The sequence below is a fragment of the Populus trichocarpa genome, chromosome 10 (genome assembly GCF_000002775.5).
Source record: "Populus trichocarpa isolate Nisqually-1 chromosome 10, P.trichocarpa_v4.1, whole genome shotgun sequence".
Lineage (NCBI taxonomy): Eukaryota > Viridiplantae > Streptophyta > Magnoliopsida > Malpighiales > Salicaceae > Populus > Populus trichocarpa.
In genome coordinates this window covers 7,884,335-7,898,489 of record NC_037294.2, presented here as the reverse complement: position 1 = coordinate 7,898,489, position 14,155 = coordinate 7,884,335, and the positions used below count along the sequence as shown (strand labels likewise).

The following is a 14,155-nucleotide window of genomic DNA, read 5'->3' as shown; positions in this document are numbered from 1 at the left end:
CAAGGGGCAAATGCCTAGGTTTGGGTGACCTAACATGCTTGACCTAAAACGAGAAGGTCTGGCTCGCATGTTAGCCCTCTCCATTTTTATTTTTATTTTACATCATACAACCTTTAATGTTTTTCTTAAGAAAGCACAAAAAAAGTGTTATTTGCTGCTCCAGAATCCAACTATTTAAGGGTCATAAAAAAGTCTGAGCATGAGTATTTTATATCCAAAAATTTATTTTTCAGCCTATTTTATACCTAAACACACATAAAAAAACATATAGACTTAAATAAACTCATTCATGGCTTTAAAAACACCAAAAATCAGTCATGAATTAAATACATCAACTCAAATTTAAAAACTCATGGAGGTCAGATCTACTTTTCTCAAACAACGTGTAGTTCAAAAAATACCATAATGGAACTCCTTTCATCGAATAGAACTCGATGATACTAATATTGACTTTTTATAGTTATAATTAATGCTAACCGATGATTTTTTATTTTTACCACTGGAATTCGACAAGTCTCAGGATCTAAGAAAATAAAAAAAATAGAGTGTTGGACCAAAAGTGAATTTCCAAAAACTAGAGTGACAAAAACTTTATCAAGTGAAAAGTTTGAGGACTAAAATTAATGTTTTGTGCTAATTTTAAAAAAAACCATCTAATTTCCCTTTTGTTTTTATTTTAATCCTTATTTTGTTAATCTTGTCACTTTTTAATAAATCAGAAACAATTGATAAACATTTTGGCCACCAAATGATTATTTTTTAGAGAAAAAGATTGATAATTAAAATGAAAAAAAAAAGAGCCCCAATTCATCATCAATACTGAGAGAAATAATTTTCCCACACTTCTGAGTTTTTTAAAATTGTAATTATAATAAAAGTGAAATAACTTTTTTAAAAAGGAAACTCGGAAAAAGTTCAAAGTCGTCTGATTCGAGGACGGTTGGACCAGTAAAAAATCCTAGTCACTTCCAGTTTTTTTACTCACCAGGCAACACATAGTATCTTTTGCTCCCCACCTTCTTTCTTTTTTGTTCTTTTTTTTTTTTTTTTCTGTATCAATTTTATGTTGCCCCATGCACGAGTTCTGCCACTTTAGTTTTCAAGACCCCCATATCTCTATATTTGAGAGTCATCTCCAGCTATAAATACAGGAGGCAACCCCAGAGTCCAGGTGCCAAACTCAGTCTTGAAATCGCCGAAATCACATCTCTTCCTTCCGGTCTAGCTTGTTTTTCTTGTTCAACTTCATTTGTAAAGCACCTATCTTTACGAATCCTCCAGTTCCAAAAATATGGAAGAAGCACTTAGAAGGCTCAACGGAGTGCCGAGCCATATGCCAGAATCCAACTCGTACGAACCCATAATCGCCGACCTCCAGAAGAAGTCCGCGCCTAGCACCACGACAAACAAAAGGTCACTGAAAGAAGGTGGTGGCAATAGTGGAAACATGAGGTACCGTGGCGTCCGCAGGAGGCCATGGGGTCGTTATGCAGCCGAGATAAGGGATCCTCAGTCTAAGGAACGGCGTTGGCTCGGGACTTTTGACACTGCTGAGGAGGCTGCTTGTGCCTATGACTATGCAGCTCGAGTAATGCGAGGTATCAAGGCTCGTACTAATTTTGTGTACCCTGAGACTTATTCTGCAACAACTGACTCCCATAATTTGCTCCCTCCATTTACTTTCTCAAAATCATCTCATCATCAGCCCTCTCGCCAGTATAATACAGTGCCCTCTTCAAATTGGTCTTCTGTCGGTCACTCTCATGTGGGTGACTTCTCTGCTGGTGGGTCTGCTCCACAGAGGAGTACTAGTGGCAGTTCCGCTAACACTTCCACTCTGAACATGCTTTTTCTTCGTGATTTCGTAAACTCCTCTTCAGGTTCGTCGTCTCAAAATCATTCTCAACCTTTATATGATCACTTTCCCTGCATCAATGGGTCCTCCTATTCTGCTCCTAGTACTTTCGCAGGTGGTTCTTTGGGGAACCCTTCTAGTAACACCAGTAGTACTAGTCCATATAATTTCTCTGGAACTTTGGCAGACTCAACTGTCACTAGTCTACCCCACATGGAGTTTAATCAGAATTATACTCCTGGAGTCCTGAATAGTCCCAACTCAAAAGCTGAAGAGTTGGAATTCTTTCCACAAGAACCATCTGGCTCTGGTTTGTTGCAAGAAATAATTCAAGGGTTTTTGCCTAAGCACTCCACTGAAAAGATTGACTTTTCAAAAAGCTATGGAGAGTCGATGGTTGCACCATCAGCTGAAATAATATCTGGTGGTCAGTCGCTAGATGGATTGAGAAGGAGCACGAAGTACTTCGTTAAAAATGAGCACCAGGGTGCTTATCTTGATCATGAAGGAATGAAGTCATCAGGGCAGCCTGAGGGCTGTTACCGTACTGGGGTTAGTTGTCATGACCAAGTATCATACGATAATGAGATGTCACTAAATCTTCCAGTGGGTCAGGACTCCTTTCTGGAAGATATTTTTCAGTACCCAGATCTTATGAGTGCCTTTGCAGCTAGGTTCAAGAATGCTTGAGGTCTTCTCCTGGTGCAACGTCTACATGCTGTTATGCAAGTTAAAGATGTCTAACGAGCTGCCTGTCGCCTGTTTTATTGACTACAAAATTTTTACTTAATTAACGCTTAATTCGTTGTTATCCTCTTAACAGATCCTTAAGGTAGCCGATTATGTTCAAGTTAATTTCTTGTTTTGCTTTCATTTAGCTCTCCCTTCTCTATATCACATCTCCATATGATCTCTTCGTTTATTTTGGAACTGAAAAGGTTGTGTTGTGTTTGATTAATTACAAGTGCCGGTACATTTTCCTTTTTGTTTCTTCCCAGAGAAATATCAAAGTAAACCCTAAATGGGGGAGCTGAAAATCATTCTGCGGTGTTACCAGGTATAATAAACTAGCTACTACGTACCTGGGAAAAGGATAAAAAGATCGGCGGCACCTTTCATTTTCGAATGGTGGTCTCTGTGCCTGTCCGAGTTTCTTTTTTCAATTTCAAGTTTTTACAGTAATACAAGATAAAAGGTATATATGAACAATAACACAATTATATATGAATAATAAAAAATAAATCTAAAATATCCTCAACTATAACGTACCAAGTATCAAACAAATTCTTAGGACAATGTCGTCCACAATTGCCATGCGGTGTTCTCATTAAACAGTGGGAGCACCTGCTCCCCATAATAATTAGGATATCCTTGGATCCAAGGAAAAAAACAAAAGACGGCAAAATTAAAAGCAAGAGAAATTGAAAGAAAGAAAGCCCAGCTGCTTGCGAGAAGGTAGCCACCCAACAAACCAAACTAAGCCAAACTAAACTAAACCGGGTTTGGTCAGTACTGTCATTGTCAGTGTCTCCTTATCTAATTCACATGTGTAGCAGAGTGATCAAATTAGACTCTTTCTTATTTTCAGTTGTGAATACAAAACGAGCACTTGGTTGGGTGCTTTTTTTATATTTGAAAATGTAGTAGACATGTCATTAACCCTAATTTTTTTAAAATAAATAAATAAAGGAAGGCGACTCATATGTGGTGGTAGAAGATTTGTTTGCCTTTTACTAAAGAGGTGATTCAAAATAAAGGAGGGTGTTTTTGCTTTAAAATTTGTTATTTGAAAAGTAAAAGGATCAAAGTAAACTTTTTACCTCAAGTTTGAAACAACCACTCCTTTTTTTTTTTACTTTGCTCCTTTATCTTTAAATTTTGCTATTCCTCAACAAATTTGCTTTAATTAGGGCTAATTTGCTTTAATTAGGGCTTGTAAGGGTGTGATTTGAAACAACAAATCAGGGATGATAAAACAAATAATACCTGTAGCAATCCACGTGATATGTGTTTGTATAAATAGTGGCAGGGTGAATAGTGTTTTCACCACGGCTCCTTGAGTTTCTTCTAAGGAAGCGTTTGGGAACGCGGTTCAACCCGCGTTCCCAAAAAATTTAAATTTTATTTTTTGCTAAAATTTAATATGGTTTGTACGTTTTAGATCGTTTTGATGTGCTGATGTCAAAAATAATTTTTAAAAAATAAAAAAAAATCATTGACATGTATTTTAGCACGAAAAGTTATTTGAAAAGCACCCGCAACCACACTGCCAAACACGCTCTAACTAGCCAGTGGCTCATTAGCTACTCTTGTGTTTTTTTTTTATAATATTATTTAACTCAACTACGCTTATTGACCTATCGTTGACCTAACAACTGGCTTGACCCAACTAAAATCTCTTTTAACCTTTCTAAACAAACAAAATTTAAACAACATTAATTTAATGTTTTTTTATAAAATACAAATACTAGAATGACGATATATTAGATTGATCAAGGTTAAACACGGTTAACCTAGCTAACTCGTGACCTTTATCGTGGTCTTGACCGGGTTTAATAACATTGTTTTTTGAAATTTATTTCTTATTTAATCCAATTATTATAAAATTAGACATTTGCAAAAAAAAAAAAAAATTATCGAGAAGAAAAGTATTTTTTCAACGTATAGTCCATTTCATTATCAATGCATGTCTTGATTATTTGAATGATATTATTTTTTCTTATTGTAAGCATTATTTTTTAAATAAAAACCTATCATAATAACAAAAGCAAATTTTTAAAAACAATTAAGACAATATCTCAATATTTTGCATGTGATTGAAGGGGAAAAACGATGAAATAGTGTAAAAAATTCATCAAGACTTTTTTTTAAAAATAATTTTATCTTCTCTAAATATTAATGAGGAATCATTAATTTTTTTTTTTGCATATTAATTACATAGTAATTGAAAGGAACTCCAATACAAATCTATAATATTATTTAAAAATCATGTTAAACTATTTTTTTTTCTCATAGTGCATTTCAATGAAAAAAACAAAGTTCTGAAAAAAAAAACAGAGAAAGGGGCTAGATGTATCTACAGGCCTAACTCAATAGAAAGAAAGGCCAGTGTGGGCTTGTAATGCCAGACTTGATTGCATTTCCTTTTTTTTATTATTTTCTTAAGAGAGATTGACATGTTATCCTCCTTTTATTTGAAAAAATAAAACAAATGATGAGCCATCTAGCATATCAGATTTCAACTACCAAAGAGGTGATTGGAAAACCATGCTAGTGGTTTTTGGACCTCAAAAAACTATTTTAGCATATTTTCACTTGAAAACATGTAATAAACACTTTTAGTACCTTAATAAACTAATTAATCAACTTAAAACACCCTTAAGTCGGCTAGAAACACAATATCAAATTAAAATAAACCCTGAAACCTGATCTTCTTTTTCTTGCAATATAAAAGTTCAGAAATATCTCAATGACACTCATTTCTTAAAGTGAACCAAAATTGACTTGTCTGTTCATTAAATTTGGGTAACCGAACGTTTTCTCTCTCTTTCATTATTTTTCAATGACTCTTTCTTCTCTCTTAAACTTAAGAATTTGAATGTGAACAAAATGAATTTTTAACCAAAACAATACTAAAAAAATCCTAAAGGATTTTTTTTTTTTGAAAAAGCATTGGATGAACAATACTTGAAAACTTGAAAAGGAAAAAAAACACCTTTTTTCCTCACCATCAATCTTGGTCTTGAAAATTTTATTTTTTTTGAAGGCAACAAAAATTAGTTTTTTCATGAAAAATTAAGCATCCATCCAATATTGGGAAGTTTTTTTGATGTCATGATAATCCAATAGAAATCAATTTAAAATAAATTATAAAATTTAATTCCAAATCAATACAATGTAAAAAGATGGAATTGAAGAAAAAAAGATAACCAAAGCTAGAAAAAAAAATTAAAGAAAGAAAAATAATTTTAAAATTTTAAAAACTTTGATTTCCATATTAAGGATTCGTGTGTTGAATCACATGTTTTTTTATAACATTAAAAAGACAATTTTTACAAGGGTTTGACAAATCTAAGTAACCGTCACATATTTACCAAATTATTTAATATCCCAAACAATGAAACAAATACATCAAAATGTCCAAAAAATAAATATACAAAGAATAAAATGATCGTTTAAATATATAAAAAATAAAATTGTCATTTATGTGAAACGATCCAAAAACAATACATACAAAAAATCAATGACTTGGATAGAATGACCCGATGAAAAAATAACTTTATATTTTCCTCTATCTCTTGAATTAAATAAAAATTACCAAATACATTCCTAATTTCAGAGGATTATCTAATTAAATTTTCAAAAGCTTTGATATACATTGTCACACGGTTATGTGGTTTGGGAATCCTTGAAATCAAGGATAAAAAAATATATATCATGCAAAATTAGAACTCGCCACCTAATAATTAAAGTAAACTAGATATTTTAAAATGTATACTAATTTTAGATATTCAAGTAAAGAGTTTTTTATATTTAAAAGAAAAATAACATTATCGTTATAACATCATTTCTTATAAAAAATTACTTTTATTATATATTTTTTTCTAAATTTATCATTGTGATTTGTCATTAACTATCCCGATTATTTTTAGTTTATTTTCAATTTTTATTCATGGAAAATTTGATATTTATCCCTAAATATAAAAGATTTGTGGATTTAGTTATTTACAAAAAATCAAATCTTAACATCAATACCTTTTAAAAAGAAACTTGTCATTTGATTATTCATAAAAAATTTGACATTTGACCCCCTAAAAAATAAAATTTATTTTCGTTAGATTTGACATTGGTTCTATAAAAAGAGGACTTATCATTTAAACCACCTCTACAATGGACATTAAATCCATTGGGATGGTAAAAATAAAATTGGATTTTGACCCATTTAAAGTAATTAATTTTCTAAAATAAATCAAAAAGTAATTATTTTTATTTAATGGGCTTCGATAGGATCACACTGACCTCCCAAAAATCCACTTAAAAAAAAATTTATTTATTCATTTCCCCCCCTGTTATTATATTATTTTTTATTCATTGTTTTCTAACTAGACTGACATTATCAAACATAAAACTCGGATTTTAAAAATGTAAGAAATATCAACATACACAAAATATAAAAACATAAATAATAACAAATATTTTGTTTTGGGATTTAACATTAACCTTCGGGGTGGAAAAACACCAAAAATTGCTGGAAAATAATGTGATCCACGTGACGCGCGTGTAATACATGCATTGACCAATTATTTTTGCTCGGATGGCATATGTGTATAACTCATGCATCCTTTCAGTAAACCTGCCAAAAACCTACAGAAACAGAATCAATTAGCAGCCCAAATTCTTCCAATTTCACATAGACATCCCTTCCTTGCTGACGTTATGAGTGAAACCGAGAGAGAGAGAGGTATTATTGTGGCAGGCTTAGTCCGATTGAAAAGAACATTGGGTTTTCAGATTGTGGTGAAATCGATGGTGATCTTGGTGAGAGAACGAGCTAGCTTTGGGCGGTTATTGATGACGGGGATCAGAGCGAGACTACCGTAGGTGGAGACCGATGTAGGTATGATAGATTTTGGGTCTATTGTGGTTCAAGTTGAATTGAGAGGCAAAGGTTGCCGAATTTTGGTTGTTGATGACAGGTTAATGATCTGTGAAGGGGTAAGAGGAAGCGGATGACGTTTGATCCAGAAAAGCTGTCACGGTGGCTTATCGCTAAGCTGTTAACAGTGATGGTGGTCTGGGTGTGGCAGCACTAAATAGAAGGGAAGATGAAGACGTGGTGGTGGACAGTGTCTTTAAGTTGTTAATGGTTTCATGGTTGCTGGTAGAGGCTATGATGATCAAACACTAGAAAAATTTCCAGTATTCTTGATGGTAGTGGTGAATGGAGGAGGCCGGTGTTCTTTTTCTCTGTTCTTCCCTTCAATGTCGTTCTTCTTGGTCAATGAGAGGCCCCTCTTGGTTTGTCTTCCCCCCTCTGTTTTGTGAATTTCCTTGCTTTTTTATGGAGAGAAAAGGCAAAAGTATTTATTGATGAATGGTTCAGAGGCTTGATTTCTGGAGATTGGATTGAAAAATAATTTGGGCTGTGATTGAGGAATTTTGAGATTGAAGCTGGAATCTTGGCTGGATGTCTAGGATTTGGAAAGCTAAAAATGAGAGATTCTGATTCTAGGCTTAATTGCTTGATTCAATTGGACTTAATTGAATTAACTAGACAAAAATCAAGGAACCACTTGGACTAAATTGAATCAAATGGATTGAATTGGACTAATTTGAAAAGAACAATGTAAGACAAATATTGAATCCTGGAATATTTTTCTCCATCATTACAGACCTTGGATTTTGAATTTTCTTATTTTGGTCAATTTTCACTTTTTTCTCTTAATTTATTTCAATTTCACCCTTAACTGAATTACAACATGCCCTTTTATTTTTCTATTTCTTTCATTTCAGTCTTCGGTTCTTTAATTCTTTATTTTAAAGCCAAATTAACTTGCAAGTTCCTTTTCTTTTCAATTAATCCCTTAATTCATTTTCTAACTTCACTATTTATTTCAAAGTCATTGAACTTCCAATTCCTTTTAATCTTAGCTAAAATAAATCAATTTAAGCTACTTCTTCAATTAAACACTCCATTATGACCCCAAAATTCTCAAAGTTTATTTTTGCATATGATACTCAATTGTCATTCCAATTTCAACCCTATATTTTTTTTTTATCTTCTAGATTTTTTTTGTATTTTTTTTATGATTTTCAAGATTTATTTTCAAACATGCAAAAATCAAATAATAAAATGATTAAAATTTACTGAAAAAGACATTTTTTTTTGGATTTTCTATTTTTTTCTTCAAAATATACAAAAATAGAGGTAAAAAATTAGGTTATGACATACATTATGCATTCCTATATTATAAACCCCGACCTGAAAATTAAAACCTATGAAATTAAAAATAAATCTTAAAATTTAAGGATATGGAATATAAATGAAATTTAATTAAGGTGTGGAAATTTCAATATACATAGCAAAGAAACATGAATAATGATAATGAAAAATGATATGTAAAAATACTCGTGATTAGAGATTTATTTGAACTAAATTATAAATAAAGGAGAGAGTGGCTTTATTGTAAAGAAAAGAAAAACAACCCCCTCCCTTTTATGCCTAATGTTTAAAAATGGAAAGACTTAGTTCGCAAGATGGTCATTGATTTGTTGGATTTTTTTTGTTTTGGTATAAGGTTCATCTAGAGTAGAGTTGAACCTCTTAGTGGCACGCAGTTCAAGGGCTCCAGGTTAGAGCCGAACCTCTTGAAATTTTGTTATTTTCCATATTTATGATTGTTTATACATATATTATTAGTTTCAAAATAGTGAAAGTAAATATCAAAAGATTAAATCTGTCTTCGGGGTGAGATAATGAAATTCCAAGATTTGACTTGCCTTTAGGGAGGGTGGTTGGGTGTTAGAGAATAATATAAATCATATCCTGGAACCTCACCTAACAGCTTAAACTATTAGGTTGAGATGATTCTTTGACATGGTATCAGAGCTTTGATGACCAAGTGGTCTCGAGTTCGAATTTCACCATCCCCATTTATTTGATAAAAAATTAAGCACAAGGTAATGTGGGCCTGTGCAAGTTTCAAGCCCAAAGGGCTTTCACTTGAGGGGGTGTGTTAGAGAATAATATAAATTATATCCTGGGACCTCACCTAACAGGTTAAGCTATTGGGTTGAGATGGTTCTTTTACATTGGATAATGGAATTTCAGGATTTAAATTTGTCTTTGGGGCGGGCTAATGGAATTATAAGGCTTAAATTGCTTTCCGGGGTGGGTGGTTGGGTAATGGAGAATGTTCTGAAGATAAGTAGTAACATTGTTAGGATAAGGGTATAACTATAATGATTGAGTGTAATACCTTCAAAAATAATGATTTTTTTAATGTTTTTAAAGAAACCACGGGTAACAATAAAAAATAATGTCGTTATATTGAGAATTATGAAGGAGGAATTAATTTGATCGTAATGGTAAAGATTAGATGTAAAGGAGAGTTAAGCGATAAGATAGATTGAAATGGTTAAATTATATGCTTTAAAACAACTAGTAATTTGGAAGTGCAATGAAACTTCTTAAATAGTTGATTGTAATTGTATATGTATACATATTTCTTAAATTTATTTTTATTTTATAGGTACATACTTTGTGTACACCTTGATAGTGATTGGATCACCATATCATTATTTTCTCATATAAGTAGTCTATGAAATGAAATAAAGAGTTTTAGTATGTATAAATTAGTAATGTTGTAATTAATTAATATAATTCTCTAAGTAAAATGATTCTTAAAACACCCTTTTGATTTTCCTTTAATATTTGGCTATGTAATGCTAAAATGCCATATGGATTGTGTGGAATGCTTATCATAAAAATAATGGGATTAAGTGTATGTTTTGATGGAAGATAAGCCTGAGGCCACTGTGAATAATTTGAAAGGAATGTATTATGTTTGTTCTACAGAATTTAATATATAAATAATTTTAGGTTGTGTCCCGTATATAAAAAATACTTCTAAAATTTTATTAATAATAGAATAAATTAATTGTACAATTCTCACATGATTATAAGCTCACCTAGTAAACTAACAAGGATATAATTATATTCTAATGTATACATGAGAATGGTAGGTAAAAAACAAAATAATAGGTGTTATTTCCACTAATATAAATCAATGCTTTGTCTTAAATGAAAATAAAAATGAAGAGTTGTTACATCTAAGGAATCACATAATTTTTACAAGGGTTTGACAAACCCCGTAATCGCTACTTATATACCAAATGGTTTTTGTTATAAAAAAAAATATGACATAAAATCTTTACTAGATGATTTAGTATCCCAAATAATGAAACAAATATATCAAATGTCCAATAAATAAATATATTAGAAATAAACTCATCATTTGAATATATGTAAAAATAAATTTAAATGGACCGAAAATAGTATATATAAAAAATCCATTGCTTGAGTAGAATGACAAGCAAAGACAAAGAAAAACTCTATATTTTTCTCTACCCTTTTACTATTGAAATTACGAATAGATTCTTAATTTAAAATTTTAAAAGGTTTGATATGCAATCACAATATTTTTCTTAACATATATGTTGTGAAAAAACTGTTATGCACTTGAACTTCTTGTGATTTCAAGGGACATTTGCACAAGGTTTTTATGAAATTAGAATTAAAATCTTACTTAGTGGAACTAAGAATATTTATTGAGGAAAACAATTGTTCAAAATATTTTATGCTGAATAGTGATTGAATATATAGTCAACTAACATTATCTGACAAAGAAAATAAGAAAGTTTTGAAATAAAATTTAAAGTAAGAATTTATTATGAAGATGGAGACGTTAAAAAACTTGAAATTGAATTTGAGCTTTCCACGATCTTTTGATGCTTAAATTAATAAATGTAAGAGGGGTGCAATGTGTGTATGAAGTAGAAAACGTGATGTACGGTGTCATTAGTTTTTGTGTCAAACTTGTTATTAGTTGAAAAGAGTTGCTTTGAAAGTGAGATAGGTTGGAGGAGATAATTATTGATGTAAGATGGTGTCCATTGCAGACCATAAGAGTAGGCGTAAAGTTAGGTTAAGCATGCCAAGAATGACCATTTTAGACAAAGATAAGAACTTTACATTATGATGTGTGCATGAGAAAGATAGTTATTGATGAGAGAGTAAGCATCTTTTAAGAAGAGTGTGAGAAAGGGTGGGGGAGATAGTCATTGTTGTATAATGATGGTCTTTGTAGGCGTTGTACTAACAAAGAAGATAGGTTGAGGTATTTTTGCATCATGGTATGTTTGTGGTTGGGTAGCCATCTAAGTCATTTGCGGCTTAGTAAAGGTGATGGAGAGGACTGGATTGAGCCAAGAAAGAGAGAGTTCAATTGAGAGATGAGAGGGTTAGGTTGGGCTGCCAACCTTTTAAGGTTAGGTTAGGTTTCAGCCAATCCTTTAAGGTTAGGTTAGGTTTAAGCCAACCTTGGTTGGGTCTGCTGCTAGCCAACCTTGCTTGAGCTTGCTATTAGCCTGGCTCGATTGGGGGCTAGAAGATTGGTTTGCTACTAGCCGGACTTAGATAAGATTTCAAAAGCGTTTTAACACCACAAAAACAAATAGTATGTTTTCAAATAATAAGTAGTCGACTTAAATTTGAGATTACCATTGTACAAAAAGTTATTATACAAAAAACTAAAAGATATTATATTATCATTGCAGCCTATTGAATAAAACACTAAGGATTCATATGGTGTTTCTCTCTTTTTTTTCCATTTCGGTCATCAAAAATATTTGTTTTCAATTTGATAATTTTATATTAAATTATTTTGGATTGAAATTTATCATTTATTTTGGTTGGCTTGGTATTAGATGTCCACGGTATAAAAAAAACAAAACAAACTCCTTATTGATGCTTGATTTGACAAAATTAAATTGAATTAAAACAATTGAAGTTATGGGGACTGAATTTGAACACTAGATAAGTATGAAGCCTTTTTTTTCTAGCAAACATCAGGAACTGAATTACACGATCAAAAGAGATATTCAACCTTTTTCCTTTTTTGGTCCTTTATTTTTTTTTTCAATTTGATTCTTTCACGTTGAGTTTTTCTCTTTTAAATTGGACTCGATTTTTTTTTGCTGCCTAAATATGGAGATCTTGCATAGTTGATGAAAAATTTCACACATGTTTGATGCTCAGTTTTGCAAAATAAATTATGATTTCATTGATCTAGAACAACTAAGGCATGAAAGATTAGATTTGGTAGGAAAAACGTAAATTCGAAGGACTTCAAAAGATGGGCAGAGAAACTGTCATGCTTTAGCGATGTGTGCAACCTATTCTAGTGTTGTTGCGCCACCTTACACGATTATGCTAGAATGACTTGGCAAGCTCTGTCTGATGGTGCCTGTGTGTCAATGGTGAAGCGACAACGAGTCTTTAATGATCTTTTCTTTCTTCTTCTCCCTCATTTCTCTCTCTTTTATTTTGAATTCATATTGGTCTGCTAAAGTTGAAAGATGTCCTATCATTTTGTTTTTGTATCAAATTCGATCTTTAGACTTTTGATTGTTATTTGTATTGTTTTGAATCCTTTTTTGAATTTTTTTATTTATTTCATCCATTAGCATTTGGTTTCATCTATTTTTTATATCGAATTTAGTTCTCATTCTTTTGATTTTTATTTATTTTATTTTGGATCTTTTTTTAACTGAATTGTTTTTTTTAATTTCATCCCTATGCATTTGGTTTTATTTTATTTTTATATCAAATTTGATTCTTATTATTTTGATGTTATTTATCTTGTTTTGGATAATTTTTTATTGATTTGTTTTTAATTTCATCCCTCAGCATTTAGTTTATTAAGAATTTGGCTTTATGACTTTTTTTCATTGGCCTTCTATGGGGTAATCTCGGCCCCAAGACCTAAGTCACAAGTTTGGAAGATTAGCTCGAGTGGTCTTTTTTAAACTTTTTTTTTATATAATTGATCTGTTTTTTCAATTTTATTATTTAAAATTTGATTGGTTTGAGATTGAATTTTGTTAATTTTTTAGTTTTTCTCTCTATAGAGTTGTCCTAATCTCATATCACTCGTTACGAGCTTGACGAATTAACCTTAGTTGACCTAGATATTTATTTTTGTTGTTTTTCTAAATTGAATTTTTTTATTTTCCCTTCAATATTGGGTTAATTTGAGAACTTATCTTGGTAGTTTTATACAATTTACTTCCTATAAATATGTACTGGTCTCACGATTAGATTATAGATTTAACTTATTGACTTGAGTTGACTCAAGTTGCTTTTTTTTGCTTTTAAGTTTAGTTTTTTCAATTTTATCTTTCAACATTTAAGGTAATGCAAATTTTTTTTTAGTTTTTTTCTTCCAGTTTCATCCTTAAGCTTTTTTTTTTTTTTTAAAAAAAAAGTTGTATCCTATATTTAGGTAAAAAAATATTTTTTTCAAAAAAAAAATTATTAAACTCAGTGAATTTCATTACTTGAATTTCAAGCTTGGCAAGTTAAGCTGCAAGCTCTAGTCGATCAAATAAGTTGTTTTTTCTCTCTCTTTTTTATTTATAAAATGATGTTATATTAAAATTTTGTTGATTTTTTAAGCATTTGCTTTATTTTGAGTCATTCTTCATGATATGTTTCATTTAGATTTTGTATAATTAATT

The 14,155-nt window shown here is 31.2% G+C and overlaps 1 protein-coding gene across 1 annotated transcript; it reads left to right on the top strand.

Moving 5' to 3' along the window:
- The first annotated feature begins 1,095 nt into the window (after positions 1 to 1,095).
- On the top strand, positions 1,096 to 2,840 carry LOC7460751 (ethylene-responsive transcription factor ESR2). Its single transcript, XM_002314561.4, has one exon. It carries the CDS (start codon positions 1,292 to 1,294, stop codon positions 2,543 to 2,545), a length of 1,254 nt encoding a protein of 417 aa, XP_002314597.2. The 5' UTR covers positions 1,096 to 1,291; the 3' UTR covers positions 2,546 to 2,840.
- The last annotated feature ends 11,315 nt before the right edge of the window (positions 2,841 to 14,155 follow it).

What these genes read in the sequence shown, in the direction of transcription:
- LOC7460751 (XM_002314561.4), top strand. Translation starts at nt 1,292, where the DNA reads ATGGAAGAAGCACTTAGAAGGCTCAACGGAGTGCCGAGCCATATGCCA.